Genomic DNA, 24,841 nt, shown 5'->3' on the forward strand with positions numbered 1-24,841 from the left:
CTCATCTTTCTCCAACTCCAATTCCTCTTTTTATTTCACATATTCCCTTGTAAACCATTTCAAAAGAGAGTTTATGGAACTCCTTACCCCACGATGTCTTTTTAGAAAAGGACATAGTGTCTTTTCAACCCTTGGTTTGCATTTCAGAGCACGACCTATATTTCTTACGAGCTGCGATTTTGCCTGAATCGGGATATTTCCCAACACTGAGAACATGAGTGGAAAACTTCATTGATCAAGATGATGGAAAATTGCGTTCTATTTTTTATTATTATTAATTTGTTAATGGAAATCGCCCCAAACAAGACATTAAGCCACTCGAGGTAAGGGGCTGTATTGTCCAAGTCTTGCCAAACTGGAGGTTTTTCGAAGTGCCAACAAGGCGGTTTGTGTTCCACAGTGTTTGAAATATAAAACATAATTGAAATGAAGGAGTTCCTCGATCATAGACTGATATCTGTAGACAGACAGACAGAGTGAACCAAATGCTTCACCCGACTTTGCGCTTCGTGTGCGGGATGATAACCAAAGGCTTTTCCCTCCTCTAAACCCCAACTCATTCATTCCCTCTTTCTTTCTGCCTGTGCTTGTCTATACAAGAACGGATGTTCTGTCTTTATTCTCCTCATCTACTTTTCTGATAGTTCTCTCCTCTTCTTTGCCTATCTTTCCATCATCCTCCACCACTTACTTCATTTTCATTCCCATTCCCATGTCCATTCTTTCCTTTTCTTCATTTTCGTAACCAACCTTCCTTGTTCGCTCCAAAACCGAAAATTTCCACAACATGGAAATAAATAAAGTAATGCTTTGTGATGGACCTTCATTAACCCACTTTTCCATCTTGTCCAATATGTTTGTGATTCTGTGATGGACCTCAGATGACAGAAACTGGAGTGAGACTTACAAGTGCGATCAGCCATGAGTCATTTTCCCTTCTCCACTTCCTGAGATCCTTTCTTGTACATTTCCCCACAGCTACCCCACATCCTCCCCAGCAGTCACACCCCTCCATAAGCACTCCAACTCCTTGTCCCCCTCCTGCCATCATGCTCTCCTCCTCCACTTCTCCAAACAGATGCTCCACCAACTCTCTCCCCTCCCGAGTACGCCTAAGATCTATCTCTTCACCTCCTCCTTTCCTCATTTTGTGGGCCTCGAATATCAAAGGATGTTTTGTTCTTTACATAAGTGAGGCTCATGGATGAGCAAGGCAGAACTGATAGTGGGACAATCATCAACGAAACCGAACAAGGCTGTTTGTGGATAAATGGATCTGCTTCTCCACTCACTTCTGCTACTTACCCATGATATACTCAGTCCAAGAACAGTCATTAAAGCCCTTCCCTCGAGAAACTACCCATAATTACTAGATTGTTCTCTATCTGAATGTCACGAGAAATTTCTCACCCTCATTATATGGCTCAACATCCGGAAACAGCCAGAAATTGGGAAACACTCGTGATCTTTTCACTTGACTGAAAATTTAACTACAATATTAATACTTGTCATCGTTTCATTCCAATCAACTCTTCCAATTAATGCCTCACCGAACAAACATTACTGAGTCATAGAATATTTTCAATTCCTACCAAATGGAATCACATGTTATCCATGCACTGAACCCAATACACTGCCGAACAGTACAAGGCAAAGACGAGAGTTGATAGTGTTCATTAACATGAATTACAAGGAGATTGATGGACAATGGACAAAGACGTGGTTTATTACATTTGAACCTGAAATCCCTGCATCTTGTTCCAGACCAGGAGCTCAGATGGGAACACTAACCAGTCAACAATAACAAACATTACTTCTGAGAATGATATAGTTGTGGTTCTCGGAACCGCATGCATCCACAGATAGTGGTCCCAAGACAGTTATTCCATTAATATACGTGTAGATAGTCCCTTCCCTTTTGTCTAGCGGGACAACAGGGTGTGCATTGCGATGATCTCATCGCTAGGTTTGCTTACAACATTTATTCTTCATTTCATTTCTAACGTCATTTCTACTCTTCATTTCTGATTATTCCTGAGGTAAATCTGAGCCACATGTGCCCTGCACAGCTGCGCTGTGTGATGGGTCCTCAGCAAAGCCCAAGCAGGCACCAAACCCACAACCCTCCATACAAAACACAGCCTGCCAAACGCACTCGCAGCGGTAATATCCACCCGATGGTGTTTTCCACAACACAGGAAACACACCCATTACAACACCCATCACAACGCCCATGCTGCAAGGAACGCGTACCGAGGCCGATAATAGAAAGGCAACCCCACACAATGTTGCGCGGGATGCGAGTGTGCAAGGCGCAAGCGGCGCGTTCCTTTCAACCCATTTCTGGACGAATTGTATCGATCGGGTTTCGTCCCATGCACACGATAGCAGAATCGGGCGAGCGCTGGCCACGTGCGTAATGGCGGATCAGAACGGATGATGTTGTACGGAACATGCTCTCAAAGGCAGATCCGTGCGCCACTCGCGACACTTTGTAATCGTACAGAGCCGGGCACGAATGGACAGATCTTACTGTCTGTGCATGGCTTCGCCACAACATCTTACCTTCTCGCCTCTATGGCCAGTGAAGCTGTGATCGGGAAGGGGCATGTTGTACAGTTTGGGCCACGTTGGCACACACGGAGTGGGCGTATTGACCAGCGCTGGTCGGGGGCACCCGATCGGGCCTGCGATACCGACGCTGCCCTCGGTCGGTCATCAGGGCACAGCCCGGGGGTTCTTGCAAGGTGATTCATGGCGCGGAGTTTGGTGTGGGCGATTCGTATCATGTCGTGAGGTCGGACCGGGACATCTTTGCGGCGTAGGGTCATCTTGCCGGAAATGGAATATTGCAGTTTCCGGCCATCGCGGCCGGGCCACTCAGGGTGTCGGGGCCAATCAGAGTGCCTGATTCGGGTGATGTCACCGAGTTTCGGGGTGGCCCCCCATCCCGCGTAGCGGGGCTATAAAGGTCCGAGTGGATCCTTCTTTCTCTCTCTGCTGCCCTGCCTCGCCTTCCACTCAAACTGGACCTCGACTCCACCTTCTGTCGTCATCACTGGGCTCCTTCTCCTCTTCTCCGCCCACACGATGCTGATTCCACCCTCCCTACTCAAGCCCCTCCTTCACGCTCACGGTTTCGATGATAGCTGCCCGAAGCAAGAGACGACACGCCGGCTGTCATGGGGGGGGGGTACCACACCATGGAGCACTCCCCCCAAATTTATTGGTGGTGCGTTCGGGTGCCACGTATCATTTATACAAAGATACCATGAGAGCATAGCCTCAACTCCTCTCCTGTCTTGTTTTAATCCCTCTTCATTGGGTTGTGTGTGTGTGTGTGTGTGTGTGTGTGTGTGTGTGTGTGTGTGTGTGTGTGTGTGTGTGTATGTGTGTGTGTGTGTGTGTGTGTGTCCTGGCGCCTGTCTATGTAAGTAAGCCTGCAGAAGATTGTTATTATTATTGTCGGGTTGGGTCTGCTCTGTGTCCGCTTTTATAAGTTGCTTGTTTATTGCTGCCCCACACCTCTCTCCCCTATCTCTGCACAACACACCCCAATAAATCTTGATCGTACCACATACCTTTCCTTGCCCATTGTAAATAAATTATAATTAGAAATGTTCACTGCTCGTTTTTGTCTTTTCTTCCATTGATCCAGCATGGTCTGAATCCGAGCTTAGCCGGAACTTTATTCCCAACAATCCGTTCCTTTTAGCCGGTGCCTCCTTGGCAGTGTCGCTTGGCTGCATCCGATCCAGTTAAGTGATCCAGTCCGGTGGAGTGATCTGGTTCGGACAAGGCATTCCGAGGGCATGTTACCCCGTAATTAAATCACGTGATTAATTAGGTAACCGGATTAACTAGACGGAGGACCCTAAGTCACGTGGTTGAGTTATTGGCGTCCCCAGTCGGTTCAGCGACCCGGCGCGTCATGGAATTATCCGTGTGCGATGGCCTACAATTCCGGGGAGTCTGTTGGGAGCCGAGATAGCTCCCCCCCTCATGGTCTTCTCACCCGAACCCCGGTCCGCAACAATATTGTCCCACGACCCACCACACGTTGTTGGATCATTCTCACCCAGGTCAAACCAACTGCAGACAGATAGTTTTCTGTCCCATCACTTCTGAACTTTCTCTTTCTTCTGTCACTCTCCTGTCAGGAAGCTGAGTCCAGGGCCAACTGACTCCGTCTGTTGCTTGTGTCGTACTCTTCATCTTGTCTTTCAACAATGTCATTCATCATTGACTTAATCTTTCCAAAAAGCATACCTCATTCTTTTCAACCCTCACTGACTCACTATTTCCATACTGTCCAAAGCTATTGTCTTCCTGTTTCCTTTATACTCATTGATTGAGCTTGTCAAGAATCCACACTTCTTAATATAAATACAAAATACACTCAATTTTTTTTTATATTTTTAATTATTCACCACTCCTTTACAGATAATTTGTTTTGGTATGTAGAAAAATGTTTTATTTTAACAATATTCTCTCCTCCAAAAAATTGTTAAACTGATGTTTGTCCTTTTTATTCCAAGGCTCGAGACCATGTCAGACTTTAAATCTGTGAAGACGACACCGCTCAGTGTTCTGGACTTCTCGAAGGAGGAGAAGAATTTGGACATGCTCATCAAGCTCAATAAGAGCTTCATGGAGAAGATAAAGAGTAAGTGACACAAACTGGACATTGCATAAAGAAAACAATGTGGGAACATGATACATGACACAAATATGGAAGGGAAACAGGAAGAGAAAAGGAACAAATGGAAGTGTTTTTTTTTTGGTATACCAAATCATTGCTCAGAAAGAGTGATGTTGCAGAGGGCAAGAAGCCAACATTGTTTCAGTAGGGCAACAGGTGGATGCAACAAGCAAGTTAACCAAAAAATTGAAGAAAATGAAAGATAGGAGTGGAGGAAATATCCTCACCTAAATCGATGACGCTTGGGAGAGGGAGAGATGGGGTTCACAAGGGCAGAAATATTTGCAGGTGTGATAGGTCAGGTCAGGGATGGGAGCATGCATCAGAGCAGCGCGTCGCTGCATCCACTTTCTGCCGGTACTCCAGGGGCCTCCGTCTAACCATCTCCCAGGCAGATGCCTGGCCCATCCCCATCTCCTTGAGATGCCGATCAACCTGCTGCAACCACGAGGCACCTGGTCTGCCCATTGGCCTCCTCCACTCACGAGACTCCCTCGCTGAGAGAATCTGGTGAGCAGGATCAGCGTCAGGAAAACTAGCCACATGTCCATACAGCCACAGCTGACGCTCACGGACTATGCAGGTGACAAATCTCATTTGAGTCTCTCAACAACCGCTAGTTGGACACAAAGTCCGACCAGCAATAGCGAAGGATTCTCCGAAGAGACCTTGTACCAAAGGAATTAAGTCTCCATCTCAGATCCTTGGTCAGAGTCCAAGTCTCACATCCATAGAGCAAGACTGGAAGCACCAAGGACCTGAAGACTCGGACTTCCGTCCTCCCGTACAGGTACCGGCAGCACCACACCCCATTATCCAGTGAATCCATGACTCCCCAGGCCCGACCCAGATGTCTATTGACCTTTGACTCACAGCCAGCAGAGACATAAATATCACTGCCAAGGTAAGTGAATCTCTCCCTGACCTCAACATCCTCACCACAAACAGGCACAGACAGGACAGCAGCATCCATGATGTCATTGAAAGCCTGGATCTTAGTTTTGACCCAGGAAACCTCTAACTGCAGTACACGGAGGGATGGGCTTGGATGAAAGCAATACGCGAATTCCCCTGTAAGCAGGACGAGAATCACTTGACGACAGGTGATGCTCTACCCACTCAGATTCCTCGCACATATGCCTCCTTGTCCACCCTTAGTGCATGCACAGCTTTACGCCTCAGCTGCCTGAACAGCTCAGCTCTGCCATTCAGCCTGGCCCTGCGACTCTGGTCAATGGTATCCAATGTCCCTTGAGAGACAAAATTCTTCTTTGTCCAACGGTGAGTTCCAAGACATCCACCGGCAAATTCAAGGACGGTGGTCTTGAAGGCACTCCACAACTCTTCAGGACCTCCCAAAGCACCCAGACCCCCCAAATCTCCACTCAGCTTGTTCGCAAACTCCTCAGCTACCCTCTCATCCTTGAGCTTGCCAATAACCAGCCTAGGCTGGGATGGTACCCTTCTCCTGGATTTCAGGTGCAACTTCAGAGTTGCTACAATAAGCTGGTAGTCAATATTGAGGAACTGAGCACTCCGGTAGACCCTGCAGTTCTGGAACATCCTCCAGCGACCATCAACGAGGACATGGTCAATCTCCTTTGCCACACTGCCAGCATTGGAATACCAAGTCCAGCAATGAGCTTGTGGGTGCTGAAACCATGATCCGGCCACCCTATGTCCATGACTTCTTGCAAAGTCAAGGAACTTAGTGCTATTCTGGTTCATAGTTCCTGACCCATGGGGACCAACACATGTCTCATAACCATCCCTAACAGTTCCAGTTGATGTGTTTAAATCCCCCAAGACTAGAAGTGTATCTCGTCTGGGGCACTGATCAACCACAGACTCGAGCGTGGCATAGAATGCAGCCTTCACGGTGAGATCGCTCGCCTCAGTTGGAGCATAAACAGAGACCAGGGAAATGACACCTAAGGAGTGACGAATCCTTAGTCTCATCATACGCTCGTTGACCAGTGTTACCTCAATTATCATTGGAGTCAGCTTATTGGACACAGCGACAGCAACTCCTTTGGTATGGTCACCATCAGAGCGACCAGACCAATAGTCGGTGTCACCACCCACCATGATCTCGCTGCAATCCGGTTTCCAAACCTCAGAGAGTGCGGCAATACCGATGTCCAAACGCTTGAGTTCAGATGATAACAGAGACATGTGATCATCCTCTCTGAGGGATAGGACATTCCAGGCACTCACCCAAAGGGACCGCCTCAGGTTAACCCAAGGAGACCGCCGTCTGGTGGACGACACTTCAGCACCACTCTGACACACTCTCCTGCAATCTGACCCAGGAAAGTTACCCTGTGGTTTCCCTCCTCATCAAAGATTGGGGTTCCCGAAGGCTTTGCCCCAATCCCGTCATCCGTTGAGCTGCCCTGCGAAGGGAAGCTGCACAGGAGGTACTTCCATGGAATGGGTTTTCAGATTTCTTTGCGTTTTTGTGTTTTTGCGGCATGAAGGGTTTTACGGTGGCCGGAGTGCAAATCCTGCCACCAATCTCCTAATAAGAAGTAACCCAACTGCAGGAGGATGTCCGCAGACACAGTTGGGCACTAGATATGGATGGCCGTTGGCTCACAAGGAGCTCCTCCGACCTTTGACCGGTTTTGTTTTTAATTCTGCTGGGTGTCCATATCCAAACATCCCCCTCACCAAAAAACCTGGTGGGGGAGTCTGTTTAGTCGCCGACAACCTGACCATGGAACAGGTTATTACAGGTTCACATGATACCTGTAGCAAGTCACAGATCTAATCTGACCTGATCTGACACGAATATCGGTATGATAGGTGATGAGTGTGAGAGGTGCTGACACAATATGCTGGTCAACATGAACTTGAAGTCCCTGGATGGAAAATTTGCATTGAATCATCTCCAGAAAGCAGTTACACAAATCGGATAAAAGAGTGGATATTTGCAGTTTGTTGAAATTTTGCGAGTTTCACTGGAAGGAGATACTGTATGAAAGGTTTGTCCTCGATAATCTAATGATGGTTGTTGGTCTTAACAGAGGAGGTTGAAGAGAGGAGTAATTGGGAAATATTGGAGGCTCCATCAAACTCTGCAATGTGAGAGCAGCAGGTCTTGTGTTTTGTTCTTGTCATGCGAGATAACAATAATATTGATAGTTTTAGATTCCAGGACTCCAGGAGAGATGGATGTGAAGTGAAGGTGCAAACCCATTGGATGGACCATTAATCTGTTATGCTATGCATAAAGCCTTCCAGGTTGTGAATAGTTTTAATTGTCCTACGCACACACGAAGTGAAAAGTGAGGTTCAGGAATTGTTTCATGTCCATCCGAACGTCTGTCTTATCAGCTTATGATCATCAGTTTATGATCGAGGAAAAATTCATTTCAATTGAATGTTCTAGTTTGAACATGAATCTTTCTTCCAGTCCAGTCTTTCGTTTTAACGTACCATGGCTCTGAATTCGTCTCGATCACACATGCACAGAGGAGGAGTGAGATAATATTTTTTCCTCTGTCTGCCTGCCTGGTAATCAAACAAAAGTGAAAATCATTCTAAACATAAAACTTACTGTTTTTAAAAATGTTATAAATGACACAAACAACAGGCACAAATAATTTATGCGATGTGTTTGATTATGATGATGTTATAGACAATGGGTAAAACATCCGTGAAACCCAGAATTAATTAATTTATATGCCTTTAAACCTCTTCAAACCTTTACTCAACTTGAGTTAATTTTATATTTGAGCACTAGAGCATAAATTGACTTCATAATACTTCCAAGAACCATGCTGTATGTCGACATGGTCAGAGATTTATGTTGATCATTACCCCACGCATGCGTCACGTCACAATATGGCTGCAATCAGTAAGCTGGTGTATTTAGTCACCAACCAGATAGCTAGTAGGTGAGCGCTTACTAATCTAGCCGTTACTTATCAACTGTTTCAAATGGAGAACTTGGTTGAGTGCTTAAGCAACGATCTTGATTAGCAACGATCCAAGGATGAAGTTCATCCTCCATGTAGTAAGACCTGCATGAAGTGAGTGAGTCCATGTGCAACCAACTCTGCATACAGCGCAACAGTGAACAGGAAGAAGGCAAACCCATGGCCCCAGTTGACGCCTTTAATGAAACGGCTCAGTAAACTTGATAACTGAACACATCCCTGGTGTTCGTGCAGATGGATGGTTGTCATTGCAGTTAAGTATAAGGGACTTTGGAACTGCCTGGTGAACGTGCTGACTGAACTGACTGAGCTTTGTGCTTACCCAGATACTTTAAAAAAGTAAGACTTAAAAAAAATATGAGATGGTAAAAGGAATTTTTAAATGTATAATTTTTTACAGGTGCACTGTTCGATCACATCACATTGATTTCACCAAGAACGATCCCACATCAACATAAGTCATTCACTTGTTCCATGAATCATTCACATGTTCCTCGAATCTTTCACATATTCCTTAAATTAATCATATGTTTTTCAATTTAAGTGTTTGTGTGTTCTCTTGGATTTATAGTTTACAGGAACTTGAGTTCTTCCTTTGGTTCCAGTTAGGAAAGAAAGGTTCAGGTCTATCTTGTGGAGAAAAACGAATTAACGATCATACAATTTCAGTATGGTAGAGGGTAGTGTAAACAATCCATCCATCCATCCATTGGGACCATGCTCTGTGCAGAACGTTGGTACAGTACTGCTCTGCTATTAGGGCCCAATACTGGACGGGTCGCCACTCTGACACAGGACACCAGCAAGCTGGCACTCATTTTGCCAACCTCAGAAGGATGACAGGCAGAGTCAACCCCACCTGGTATGAATTCAACAGTCGAGGGGGATTTGAACTCAGGATCCTAGGATCCCAAACTCACCACCCAAACCATAAAGCCAACACCAGGCATTGTGTAAACAATGTTGTGAAATTTCCTTAATGAATCAATTTAAATTGTATTTTAAAACAAAATGGATATGCCATTTCTCTTCCCCCATGTTTGTTGTATTTAGATATTTGGTGAAAAAACAAAATATTCATAAACATGAAAAACAAGAGAATTTAACATTTTATAATTTTTGTTCATCTTCTCTCACTTCCACAGAAGGGCAGGTGGGGCATCTGGAGATGGTGGAACCGGATTGCGACAACTTGAGAAGCCTTTGTAAGTGAATGGAAATGGAGAGGGAGTTCTTCTTCTTCTCCACATTTTCAGATTATTTAATATTCCATATTTCCTCCTTTTCATTCTTTCCTTTTTCTTTTATTTAAATTCCCTCTTTACATTTTCCTTCACTTTATTTCATGATTTTCCAACTCCATCTGCCCTCTTTCCAAGTGTCACCTGACCCAAAGGTTGTTTAATTGAACGATGTCCAACCAGGAGGTGGGTATCGTCCAAACGTGTTTATCTCACGGGTAAAGTAAAAGTGTTAAACACAGTACAGAACAGCATTGTACAAAATAAAACAACTGATTAATGGTTTTTTTAAATTCTCTTTCACTCTCCCTCTCATCAGAAACATTAGCTTTCTTGACAATTACCCGTATTTTTCAGTGTATAAACCGCACTTTTTATCGGCAAAAGAGGTAAAAGTTGGGGGTGAAGTTAATACACAGGTAAAGAAAAAAACAATCTTAAAAACGATCAATGCTAAATTTCAATTATACTCCAGATGAACACTTTTTTTTTAGCAGTCAGAACTGCTGTTAAGCTCAATTCTGCCGTTTAAATTTTGTAAACTTTTTCAGGATAAGAGTTTGTACAGAGTTTTATTAACCGTATGCAGATATTAAACGGATAAAAAATGGAGACACCCAGAGTTTAGGTGTGTGGCATATATCGAGCCTCACGGCTCTGAAAACGCCATGAAACACAAAAAAGAAAAAGAAGAACACCAGGTGTCACATCAAAAGAAGTATTATTCACAATAGCCAAGGGTTCACACCATTTATTTCATTTTTTTATTTGATTCCCCAATAAGTACAAGCAAAAAATGGTTTAGTAATCATGAAAAAAGTCCACTTTTCCAAACGCCACTCCGACTTTTAAAACACCTCTCAGCTTAGAATGAATCTCACACCTCGAAGCGCACTCTCAGAACATCGACTCAAGACGAGACACTCGCAAGCCACTCTTTTTTTTCATTTTGAACACTCCGGAGCCTCCTCTTCTTCCTCCTTGCTCTCGTGTTCTCCTTCGATTTTTATGCCTCCGCACCAAGGGAGCCGGAGGAATTATGTTTCCGGGTTGTCCGTCCGTCCGTCCGTCCGTCCGTTCGTCTGTCCGGATTTTCGTTTCCGCGATAACTTAAGAAGCAAATTGTAGAATTTCATCAAACTTGGTGAAAAGGTAAAGTAAGACAGTGGAATTAAGTGATTAGATTTTGGGCCAGATGTCATAAAGGTCAAGGGTCAAAGGTCAAGGTCAAACTATGAAATTTTACTGTTTATGCCCTTACTCAAGAAATATTGGACAGAATTTCATCAAACTTGGTAGAAAGGGAAAGTTAGACAGGGCAATTAACTGATTGGATTTTGGACCAGATATGATAAAGGTCAAGGGTCAAATATGTCAATACTCAAGTGTTTGTGTGGGAGAGCGGAGGCATACCCGTCGACTGCGCGCAGTCGAAATACTCGTTTTTTTATTCTTACCTATATCTTACTAAAACTCTCATCTTTATATATATATATGTATGTATGTATATATATATATATATATATATATATATATATATATATATATATATATATATATATATATATATATATACAGTAGACTAGGTGTAAGTCGGCAGCGTGTAACTCGTCACTTCGCCTAAGTCAGCAGCGTCAAAAAGTCCCGAATTTATCTCATGTTAAATCCCTTTGAATAAAGGGTCATCCCATCCCCTCCCATCCTCATGTCTTCGTCGTCAGATGTTGTCCGTTCCCGCGTAATGGAAACTCAAGTAAATTACCACTCCTAACTCGTCACACGGAACTGCTGCCTCGTGAGAAGCCCGATTTCATGGAATTGTGATGCTCGCTCATTGGTTTACACCGCCAGTGATAGGCTATTTATAACTGCGTACACACGTTGATCGCACTGCAGGCAGGACAATGGTGACTAATCGTAAGCTTACAACTAAAACCTACCAAGAAAAATACGACATTATCCAGTTTTGCGAGGCAAACCCACTGATGAAGAAAACAGCCATAGCTGAGAAGTTGGACATCAAACGGCAGACATTGAACGATATCTTTAAGAATAAGGGCAAGATATTTGGACAAGTGGAGAAGATCGCGAGGCCGGTGGTAAGTGTGAAACGCGTGAAATGTGTGTCCTTTGAAGATGTCGATGACGCGCTCATCATCTGGTTTCGGCAAATGTCGGCTCAACCAAATATTCGGTTGGACGATGAAATGTTGCTGCTGAAGGCACGTAAATTCGCTGCGGACCTCGGGCATGATGATGCCGAGACCTTTCCAATGCACTGGATAGACAGATTCAAAGTGAGGTGGGGAATCGGCAAGGTCAAGAAGTGCGGCGAATCAGGCAGCGTGGATGCGCCGATACTGTCTTTTGGTGGAGGATTGCCCAGACAACATCATGAAATACAATGACCGGTTTGAGTCCTTTCTCATGCACCAGATGCCCAAGAGTTTGAGGCAGTCAAACATAACGGATTACTTCGCGAAGGAGTAAAGGATCAATCGAGCTTCGTGTTGAAGTCCGATCATGGTTTTATATTGGCTTGTTTTGTACATTACCGCACTCACTTACACATAGGTATTGAGTGGTAATCATCACCACGATGACTGTGTGTCATGTAATTTGTCACCATACCATCACCGATGATATATGAGTTGTCTTACAGTTGTTCATTATCTTCACTTTTGATAAACTGATTCATGAATTCCATCTTTGCTTGATCACTTTCCAACTCACCAATGAACCCCCACCTATGCCCCGAGGATTGTGTTTTCCTTTTGGTACAATAGTCGGCTCTCACACATACGTGTCCAGGCCACGCGCGACTTCATCCTTCACCCCACAGTCATCATGAATGTTCGCATATGCGAAAGTCGTCACATTTCTAAGTCGTCACTTTTTTCTTGGTCCCGATGATGACGACTTACGCCTCGTCTACTGTATGTATGTATGTATATATACATATTTATATATATATATATATATATATATATATATATATATATATATATATATATATATATATGTCTTCTTATTCTTCTTCTTTCGGCTGCTCCCAATAGGGGTCGCCACAGCGGATCATCCGTATGATCCGCATCGTGATTGGCACATGTTTTACGCCGGATGCCCTTCCTGACGCAACCCTGGTCGCCTCTTACGACACAGGGATATGGTACACCTATTTTAACCAGGGTATACACCGGCCCAGTATACTGGTACTTATTTCGCCGACCTCGGAAGGATGACAGGCTGAGTCAACCCCCTGGTGTATTAATTCAGTGGCCCAACGAGGCTTGAACTCAGGACCTTTTGGATCCCAAGCCGCTGCCCTGACCACTGCGCCAACACCAGGCATATATATATATATATATATATATATATATATATATATATATATATATATATATATATATATATATATATATATATATATATATATATGTATATGTATATATATATATATATATATATGTATATGTATATATATATATATATATATATATATATATATATATATATATATATATATATATATATATATATATATATATATATATGTATATATATATATATATGTATGTATATATATATATATGTATTATATGTATGTATATATATATATGTATGTATATATATATATGTATGTATATATATATATGTATGTATATATATATATGTATATATATATGTATGTATATATATATATATGTATGTATATATATATATATATATATATATATATATATATATATATATATATATATGTATGTATATATATGTATGTATATATATATATGTATGTATATATATATGTATGTATATATATATATATGTATGTATATATATTATATGTATATATATATATTATATATATGTATATATATATTATATGTATATATATATATATATATATATATATATATATATATATATATATATATATATATATATATATATATATATATATATATATATATATATTGTTACGGCTGTGGAAATTCGCATTACACCATAAAGGGTCCTCAGGTGAGATATATCGATAAGTTCATGTGTAGTTAGCCCATACCCGTTGTTTAGAGGGACTATGTGTGATTCATCTGGGCTGCCACGCTTTGAGTTAGCCATTTTTCTTTCTCCATTGTTATTTTGTACCATTAAGCCACTTACAACGCAAACAGCCACTACCTTTACCTTCACAACTCCATCCCGCAAACATCGCTTCACCGCCAATTCCCAAACGACGCCCGCCAACCACCAAACCACCACAGCAAACCCCCCACCACCTTCACCTATCTCCTTCTACAACCATCGACCACACCACCAGTCAACACAAAACGTCGTGCTGTCCATGGCCCGTTTGGTAATTGATGCCGAACGCGTCGAGCCGCGGGTAAGAATGCGTTCTTCTCAGGGAGAAATTCGGATCTAAAAGCCTTCACGCCCCTTTTTCTCTGTCCAATGGGCGAGCGTTGGGCGGTATGTCCCTGCCTCCAAGCACGATGAACGTGGATTCTTTACGAGAGAGGATTCGGATCAAAAGAGGCTCACGCCCCTTTTTGCCATACCAATGGCTGAACAGAGGGTGGCGTGGCCCCGCCTCCAATCGCATTTTGATCCTGAAATTTGCATATAGGCTCCTCCTCCGGCCTATAAAGACGTGAGCACAAGGCGACTCACGCGGCTGGTCGGGGCGAGTGAAGACGGGTGTTCGAGTTCGGGTCGAGTGAAGACGGCGGTCGGCATCAAGGTTGCAGTGTGGGGGTCGCTCGTCTCATCGTTGGTGCCGTCTCGTCGCGGGATCCAAGCCAGCCAGCCATTCCCCTCTCCCGACCCTGAGCATCAGCAATTCCCCCCCCCCCCCATCCGCGCTGAGATAGTGCCGGGGGCCCTGTTCCTCTCCACCCTAAACGTGGTGCCAACCAAACTGCTTGCGCGGAGCACGCCGGAGAGGGCTCGCCGACCATGCCAGGGGCACGGAGTCGGGGCGCAGCGGCGCGGACATTGCGGCTTGCTCGCCATCGCGTCACGAGGACGCAGGTAAGACCTTCTCGGTCTCGTGGACCTGGCCGCTCCTCCAGGTTCCACGCACATTTGGTCCACGGACCTGTCTGCCTCCTTGCCTGTGAGGGTGGCTTTCTTTCCTTTGCTTTTGGAATGAGTGATGTGGTGCCGAGTCCCGACAAGTAGAACTGTTTAAGTGTTGTAAATAATTCCCTTTTATTCGGTCGTATTGCTGTTGCATTCTATTTGTTGCTTGCATTTTGTCTTGACTGTGAATACGTGCTTGTCTGTGTGTGTAAATAAAGTGCTTGCTTGTTGAACTGTTTCCCGTTTCGTTGCGTCTTTTTCCTTTCATTGAATCTCCATCTTGCATCACGTAAGGGATTTGTAGTGGGTTTCAGCATCTCGCTAAGTAATCTGAACCGTCGAGGTCGACGATAACTCTGCTCGGTTATCTCTACAGCACGGAACGAGCCGCTTAAGTGGTTCGTGTCCGGAGTCGACCTGTGGAGTGGTACAACTCCTCGGTACGCTACTCGCGCAAGTACTTAGGTAAATTGACCATTCGGCGATCGGATCCTATTTCGCACGGGTAGAATGTGGACTGAGTTGTGGTGAGGTTAAACCCCACCTGTGACTGGCTCCTGGAGGTAGTTCCTGGAGGGTCACGACTGAATTGTCCGTTCCGGTGGGCGAGGCGGCCGCTTTTGGCTACACGCGGTCGTTCGCACGCCGGACGGGCCAGAATTCATAACAAATATATATATATATATATATATATATATATATATATATATATATATATATATATATATATATATATATATATATATTCCCGAAATACAGCCAAAACGGTACACGATAGGGCAAAAATTTTAAGGCCACCTTACCATTCGCCTGCGATGTGCAGTATCAAGTTTCGTTCAAATCGGGCAACGAAATAATTATTTAAAAATCGATTCCCAATTCAGTCAAGTTTTGGTATGACGGAATGACGATTCATAAAGCGCAAGTACAAACCATGGAGAATGTGTTGATATACCTCGAGAAACCGGTTGGACGAACGATGACTCATGAGGTAAATGGTCAAATTTTCTTCAAGTTAAAGTTTGACCACTAACTAATGTTAAATTTTTTTTTTTTCATCAACCGCTGTCACAACGGGAACCCAACATGTTCACGGGTCGTCCAGTAAGTTATAAACCTACAACATAACTTAAAAATTATGATGTTATCATTTATAAACTTAATTTTGAAATTGCAGAGAATCAATGATCAGAATTTTCACGGAACAATTGTACCTACATAAGCTGAGAAAACCTCTTCTTCATCTTCGATCACGTGTTCTCCTTCGATCTATTTTTTTTTAATCTATGAGTTTTAATATAACTTATAAATTATAATGTTTTCATTTTGTGTATTTAAATTTTGAAATAGCAGTGCAGTGCTGGATATCAGAATTATCACGGAAGAATCTCACCAACACTCGCTGAGAAAACCCATCAAATTCCTCTGTGCTCGTACGCTTTCAGAGCATCTTTGAAGGATGGTATTTAGTTGTTTTGGGGTTTTTTTTTTTTTACCACACATGAGTACCTGCGTAACAGCTTAATGAACCCCTGACAATAGCTAATCTAATATTAAGCTTGTGCACAAACATACGTGCATCCCACAACTGCTGAGGCACAACCAACACTGCACAGAGTGTAGTCCCAATGGATGGATGGATGGATGGTCAATAGGCTGGGGGCGGTCATGTGACCCTCAATAAGGACCGCTTTGTGCTTCGTGAGTGCCTCAGCTTACGTCACCAGATTACGTCACGTATCATACATTTTATCGATCAAGATGTCAAAGCGTTCATTCACCACAGCTTTCAAACTCTCCATCTACCAGTCTGCAGAATAGTTTGGGAACTGGGAAGCTGGAGGCGATTTGGTATGAACGATTCCGTCATCTGGAGCTGGAGAACAAACAAGCCAACGAAAGAGAAGATGCCAAGTAGGAAGAAGGCGCTGAGAGGAAAGTCAGCGAAGTGGCCACAGCTCAAGGAGCATCTCGTCTCTTCGGTCCAGGAGAAGGGAGCAGAGATTCTACCATCCCAACACTTGCTCTCGGGCTGAAGGTGAAGAGTTTAGATAAGTAGGATGACATTGGGTACTTCATGGCCAACCCATCATGGACCTACACATTCGTGGCACACCATCAACTGTCTGTTCGACACCGCACACACATCACCCAGCATCTGCCCGATGATATGGCTGAAAAGATGACGCGATTCCAGTCCTCCATCAAGCTTGCCGATTACGTGAATATCCCCTGAGCAGGATCGGGAATGCCGACCAGACCCCCCTTACCTTCGACATACTGAGAGGGACCACCATCGCAGTGAAGGGGAAGCGCAATGTGACGATCAACACTACTCGTCACGAGAAAGACCAATTCACCATCATGCTCGCCTGCACCACAGACAGTGGCAAGCTTCCTCTGTATGTCATGTTGAAGAGGAAGCCACTGCCCAAAGACAAGTTTCCAGCCGACGTCATTGTTCATGCACAGCAGAAGGGGTGGATGGACGAGGGATGGTCCAGGACTGGGTGTGCATGGTCTGGAGTCGTAAGCCGGATGGTGGTCTCCCCCAAAGATGGAGCATGCTCGTCATGGATGCATTCAGATGTCACAAGACCAACGACATCAAAGCGTGGCTCTGTTGGACCAACACTGATCTTGTCACCATCCCAAGTGGGATGACATCCCTCCTGCAGCCCCTCAATGTGTCCATCAACAAGCAGTTCAAGGACGGGCTACGTCGATGCTGGTCCGATTGGATAATTAATGAGTGGGGAGAAGACCTACACCACCTACACCACCTACACTACCTACACTAAGATCGGGAGGATGACAAAAGTCGACCTTCTGATGATGTGCAGCTGGATCGTCAAGGTGTGAGAGGAGATACCTTTGGACATCATAAAGCGAGCATTTCTGAAATGCTGCACTTCCAACATGGATGGCGCAGAGGACAACATCATTTGGGAGGAGGAAGCTGCAAATGACCATGACAGCGACAGGGACGTGTTCTACCCTGATTCGAACAAGGAGTTACGTGCCGTCTTCGTTGAGGAAAGAATTAACGAATATTTCCTCGGGTTTAGCTGAAAAGCTTCATCAAACCCAAATGGCCTTTTTCAGGGCCACAAATTCACAAGAAATATGTGTTATGCCGGGATGAATCCCTTTTATTCCTTTTTCGAGGAACAAAAAAAAAAAATCCTTTTTATCATATTAAAAAATAAGAAAGAAAAATATCAACTGTTTGGGATCCTCCTCCTCGCTCTTCAACTTATTTAAAATGAGAATAAGACTGTGAGATGAAATTAAGGAAGGTAACATGTTGATACCTCCGTCACTTTGTTCCCTACAAAGTTAATGTACAAACGTATTTTGATCGAGATCAGAAAATAAAAGGATCAATATTTTAATTTATTTTGAAGGTGAAAAACATGGGTGCGGTTAATACACCAGAAAATGTATTTATTTTGAAGGTGAAAAACAGGGATGCGGTTAATACACGGTCGTGGTTTCGACACCGGAACATACGGTACCAGTTGGTTCTATAAAGAGAAGCCGGTAGAAATTGCTTATTTATCCCAAATAATTCGCAATCCAGAAGGAACAAGATATTTCTTGATATCTCGCCTCAACAAGCATTGCTGAGTGATATATATATATATATATATATATATATATATATATATATATATATATATATATATATATATATATATATATATATATATGTGTATATGTGTATATATGTATATATGTGTATATATGTATATGTGTGTATATATATATATATATATATATATATATATATATATATATATATATATATATATATATATATATATATATATATATATATTGTTGTGGTTGACCAAATTCGCAAACCACCATTCAGGTCCCTTAGGTGAGATATCTCGGTAAGTATATGTGTAGTTAGGCCCAAACCCGTTGTCTAGAGGGAATAAATGTCATTCATGAGGGCTGCGACTCTTCAGGATAGCCGTTTTTCTTTTACTATCTTTATTTTGGACCAACCGCCATTATTACCACCACCAACCACGTCTCAACAGCCATCACAACAACAACCACCAAACACAACGCCGCTTCACCACAACCGCCACGACCTTTACCGTCACAACTCGCCACCATCGCATCACCGTCATCTCGCGCCACTCGTGGGCACCGATGCTGGACTCGTGTAGGGCGCGCACCGAGCAGCGTGTTCAAAAGCATCGCGGACTTACCGCAGAAAAACGGATCAAAAACGACTCACGCCCACTTTTGTTCTGTCCAATCGGTGAGCGAGGGGCGGTTTGGCCCCGCCTCCAGGGCGTTGGAGGGCGGTCGCTATATGCAAATTCATGGATCAAAAAGCATTCACGCCCACTTTTCCTCGGGCAAATGGGGAGCGAGGTGAAAGGTCGGAGGCAGAGGGTCAAAGATGAAAGAGCGAAGCCACGGGGCTTATAAAAACGACTGCGTTCGTCAGTTCAGTTGAGTTGGAAGCGGAGGAAGAGTTGAGTTGAAGTGGCAGTTCGCAGTTGGGAGTGCGCGGAGTCGGAGTGAAGAGGACGGAGCTGTGGAGAGGCGGCGGCGGCGAAGGCGGTTGAGGGGGTGCTCGCGTCGGATTCGGGGAACTGCGGAGGGAAAGGCCGGCGGCGCGACCGAGGTCGTGGTGGAGACGCTCGTCGCGGGACCCAAGATTTTGTGAAATCCTCCTTTCCCCGAGCATCAGCAACCCCCTCCTGTTTCCCCCCGCGCTGAGATAGTGCGACAAAAGGGGGCCCCCTTCCCACCCCCTGCCAGCCACTGTCCGCGAGGCCCGCGGAGTTGAGGCACCACCGCCACTTCGCGTCTCATCATCAGACGGGTAGGCCCGACACGGTCTCGGCCCCAGGCCCGCCTACCCCCCTCATCCTGGAGGGTGGTTCTCTTTTCTTTTGCTTTGGGAATATGTGTTGTCGGCGCCGTCTGTGAAGTAAAATTGTATAAGTGTTGTCGAGTGCCTGGTAGTCGGATAGATCTGCATTGTTGCATTTGCTTTTTGTCTTCTTCTTTTACATGTGCTTTTGGTGGAATTGTATATGTGTGCTTTCCGTTCATCGCAAAATAAATGTGCTTATTGTCGAACTGTTTTCCCGCTTCGCTTCGTCATTTCTTTCATTGAATCCCCATCTTGCTTCACGTAAAGGGTTGGTCGTGGGCTAAGACGCCCGATAATTAATCGAACCGTCGAGGCCGACGAATAACACCGCTCGGTTATCCCGATAGTACGGAACGGGTCGCTTAAGTGGCCCGTGTCCGAAGTCGACCTGCGGCGAGGTGCGATCGCCCGGTCTACCCTCCATGTGGGTACTTAGGTCGGTCGAATTTGGCGGGCAACCCTATCCCACGCGGGGGCCGATTGGCTCGATCGCGGTGAGACCGAAAGGTCCACCCGTGACTGGTTCCCGGCGTTAGTCCGAGAGGGTCACGACTGGATTGTCCGTCCGGTGGGCGACGTGCCGCGATTCGAGTTACGTGGCCGTCCGCACGCCGGCGGGCGCGAATCCGCAACACTGGTGTCAGGTCGTGCGATACAAACTCATCACCCTCCTCACGGCACTGGTAACGGAGAATGGGAAAACGGGCTCTCCTGTCTCCAATTAAATTCACGGGAATCGGTCCAGGGGTGAGAGGAGCGACCCCCGATTCCCTCCAAATTACGAGCGAGCCAAATTAACCCTTTAAGAGAAGCAAGATCGCGTCTCAAGGCGAGCGGGAGCCGGGGGTATTAGAAATGGATGTAGAATGTGTAGAATCCATGGCTCAGGATGAAATCCCCGTGCAGGAAATGTTGGTTGTACAGGAAAACGAACTCGCCCAACTGAACCCAGAGCCCGAAATGGGTGCGGCAGCGGCCGCGGTGTATGACACCTCCCCTCCCCCTTTCCACCAAAACCCTTCCCCAACCCCTGCCGAAACGGCTCACCCAAGCGCACCCGACATGGCCCAGCTATGCGCCATGCTGGCGGAAATGACAGCGAACATGATCAAGCAAATGAACGAAAAGATGGATACATACACAAATGAATTTATAAACGAAATAAAAAGGAATGAACAAACATATGGATGCGAATGCACAAAAGATGAATGCGGATATGAAAAAAGAAATGAAAGAGCTACGGGGTGAGACGCAGAACATGGGCCGATGCCTGCAGACGGGCATGAAGGCCGTGAGCAGGGAACTAAAAATGGCGACTCCACGTGTAGGAACGAACGAGCTGGGAGGGGGTGCAACGGCTGACAGGCCCGCGGTGGAGGCGGGTGAAAAAATAATTCGGGGGGCGTGTTGGGCGAGGGTCGTGACTGTGACCGAAAGGGAAAAATTAAATGGGGAGACCAAAACGTGTGAGACGAGACACGAGGTGACGACAAGGGAAATAATAGTTGAGACAAGGGAGGTAAAGGGTGAAGAGGTGACCGAGTTGGCAGAGACACGGGAGATGGGAACGATAGAGGGAAGACTGCACGATGAAGACGGGGTAAGTGACGCACACACACACACACACGGAGGTAGTGGAGGATGATGTGGATTTTTTAAACCCACCTTGTTGTGATCGTTGTCCTCCTGAAGGATTCTAACTGGCCGATTGTGGAATCCTATTTGACTTCAGACAGAGTTTAACGCTTGTCCAATTTGATTATAAAATCCGACAAAAACCCTATCGACACTGATAAAACTGATGTCCACACAAGTCCTTCCTTGTGAAACAATTTATTTCCTAATTATACACCATACACTTCTCACCCTTGTACAATGAACTTAAGAATCCCCATTTGATTGCAATATTATTTGGTTCTATTTCATTTATTCTTACTTTAGTTAACAGTTAGACCAACCCGATTCAATTCACTTCTACATTACATCAGAGAGTTTTATTCTAACTTGGTACTTGGTCAGTTCCAAGGAGTACGAGCCACTGAGAAACTATACTTCCTCACGTGCTCGTACTCCAAACTTTTAGATTTCAAAGCATTTTATACTTCCATGAGAGAGAGGTTGGGGGATATTCACCCAGACTGTAGACGTGTCCTTTAGACAAAAGCCACTTCGTACATTTTCTAAGCAAAAGTTCATTTATCAGCTCGGTCACTCTACTCCAGAACAACACATTTCTTATCATTTAGGGCAAAAGTCTTTTGGCCAGAAATGACAGCCAATTCAATTTGCAGCATCGAAGTTACATTTCTGAAACTCCATTTGTTACAATTTAAAATACATTAATATAAATTTTTCCCCCACACTCCCCCGTTTTTTTTTTAAGGAAAATTTGAATAATTTTTCTTACACATGATTACCATGTCCCATTCCTGAAGGAGAAAAGATTTCCATTATTCAAGTTCAATCAACAATGGCAGCGAGTGCTCATATCAGAAAATGAGTGTGTTTCCATTTAATTTATGGCCTGTTCATCAGCATGTGTTACACATTGGAAACATGCTACCCAAAGTCAGAAGATAAACAGGTCAGGGTGTGGATAGAGTGGCACCCAACGGGAAACACAATCGAAGCACTCCTTGAGCTGAGGAGAAGGTAGATGTGGGCAAGTACAAGTTTGGGCCAGACACTGGGTTGAAGGAGCGCAGTGTGGAATTGCAGGCCTGTCGTACATTGAAGTAACCACAGCAAGTTTACGATGTATTTGCAGAGCGGCAATCGAGAGTGTGGCTGAGAACATTCCTCCATGCAGGCACCACACAACGCCGACGTTAAGACTTTGCTCAACCTTCTCCTCAGTGGGTTTTTTCTTTCTTTTCCCACATTGCTCCATCTTATCTCCTCAGGAAGGGGAGGCATAATCATGTGTTGAATGCTCAATCACCCAAATCTGGGTTCTCCCATCGTCCAATCTTTGTGTGGAATTTCATTCCAAAGTTCATTTGGATGAAATCGTACATTGCTTCAAAGACTGCTTTCAACACTCCGAAACAAACAAAGCATCAATTAAACACCAGTCAATAAACGTCATGGGCACATGTAGTTCTACAAGACTAACAAAGATTGTTATGGAAGCATTTAACTTGCATTATATGTCATATCAATATTTTAATCCCTTTCCTTGTTATTTCCCAAAACAACATGCTAAAATATACAGAAATCCCAGTTGTACGTATACTCAAAACATCCATCTCATTTGCTATTTCCATCGACATTTTAAATCTCTGACATTTCTCCATCTGTCCACTTCTCTTTCACCAAAACAGCAAACATGCTGCCATTTTTCCAATTCACATACACAAACCATCTATCACTTCCTCCGACCTTCTCAATTACGAATCCATTTTCTTTTATCAAAACAAATAAATCATTTTAAACAGTTGTTCAGAAATTGTCAAATCACTTGTCAAATCTGTTATCAGGTGAATATCGTTTAAATTCCAGCTCAAACACTCTGTCTACACATGCAGCTTCACCCTCCACAATCTTTATCCCAGTCTTGGAAAAGCATCTTAAACTTCAGACTAATAAACATCCAAACTCTCTTAAACAACTTTTTGGTCAAAACAAAATATTTCCTTTTAAAATCCATAAATGAAAAATTTAATCTTCAGCATCTATCCAATTAAATCATGAATTTACCTTGACTGAATCGATCAAATGGTTACACTGGGTTGTTTCCCATTGCCTTCCCAGCACAAGTTCAGGTAACCTCAACATTCGCAGACGAATAAAACAATATTTCAACGTCCATCCGAGGGAATCATCTATTATCTGTGAATCGCCCCACGTGCTAAACATCATCAAATCATTAAAATCATTCCAAATCACGTTTCTACATTTAAATCACATACAGTATATCCACATTCACAATTGTTATTTCACAATTTATTCAAAATCCCGATGCTTGTAAAATAAAACTTCAACACTTTTTCCTAAATGGACTTCACTTTAAACAGATTCAGTCCAGAGGGTGCGCCACAAACACCAAGGAACGAGGAACAGGAAGTTCTCTCCACATCCAGTGGGAAGAAAAAGGAAAAAAAACTCTGACAGGCAAAACCCACAGTTTAGCATTACTCTGTCATGGCTTCAACACATACACGAGACAGCATTGCATCGAATAGACTCGCGTGTGATCACGTGACAAATACCAATCACATTTCTATCTCATCCTCTTGAATCTGCATATGAATCAAATTTCACACCTAAAGCAAAGGCTCGAACAAAGACTCAGTGTAAAGATATATGCCACCCCCCACAGATCGAGTGGAGGGGGTCTCACACAGTGTAGTGTGCGACCTTCGCGTGGAAATACAACGCCAAGAATGTATAACATGCCATTTCAAACAGACCCACAGCTCAACTCAGCACAAGTTAAAATATCGTCAAAATCCCAACAGAACACGTTTCATTGCAGTGAATATTTGACTCGCACAAGTTTCATTTTTACTCTCAGTAACACGTGCAAATCACCAACCATGCTCCCAGCTGGTTAATCGTCTCTTGCACTCTACAAAACGTTTCGTGCAAATCATTGCATTTACAAATCTGTAAAACCTCCACACAATATAATATAACAACCTCACTGCCAACAAACTTCCAGTGAGTTCAATGAACAAAAAGTAACTCTTATAACTCTTACAAACAGGTAACTTACAATGTTTATCTATTTTAACCCTATCTCGGCGTCTCAGCCGTGTCCTCGGCGTCTCTCTCACAGCCGGTCCGTATCAATGCAAACATGTGGCATGTCGCTTCATCATGCCCATTTGATTACGCATTTGGCTCCTCAACGAGCCTCTTCTTGTCATCTGACTCCTCTTCTTCTCCAGCACCTTTCTAAAACAACTACAGTACTTATTATTTACTTTAAAACGGACTCCCTCCGCCGGATCCTCTTCTT

The 24,841-nt window shown here is 44.0% G+C and overlaps 2 protein-coding genes across 5 annotated transcripts in view; one reads left to right on the forward strand and one right to left on the reverse strand.

The window, feature by feature from the left end:
* LOC147033530 (E3 ubiquitin/ISG15 ligase TRIM25-like) overlaps positions 1-24,841 on the reverse strand; it is a 295,818-nt gene that overhangs the window by 214,651 nt on the left and 56,326 nt on the right. The window lies entirely within an intron of this gene.
* Positions 1-24,841, forward strand: part of LOC147033531 (E3 ubiquitin/ISG15 ligase TRIM25-like) — a 472,162-nt gene that overhangs the window by 44,295 nt on the left and 403,026 nt on the right. For all 4 annotated transcript variants that reach the window (XM_085855306.1, XM_085855322.1, XM_085855331.1 and 1 more), the window contains 2 exons: positions 4,539-4,666; positions 9,792-9,851. In XM_085855306.1, coding sequence (XP_085711432.1) covers positions 4,539-4,666; positions 9,792-9,851 — 188 coding nt within the window. The remainder of the gene's footprint in view (positions 1-4,538; positions 4,667-9,791; positions 9,852-24,841) is intronic.

This window comes from Eptatretus burgeri, chromosome 2, assembly GCF_056783735.1.
Source record: "Eptatretus burgeri isolate ZD-2024b chromosome 2, Ebu_testis_v1, whole genome shotgun sequence".
Taxonomy (NCBI): Eukaryota; Metazoa; Chordata; class Myxini; order Myxiniformes; family Myxinidae; genus Eptatretus; species Eptatretus burgeri.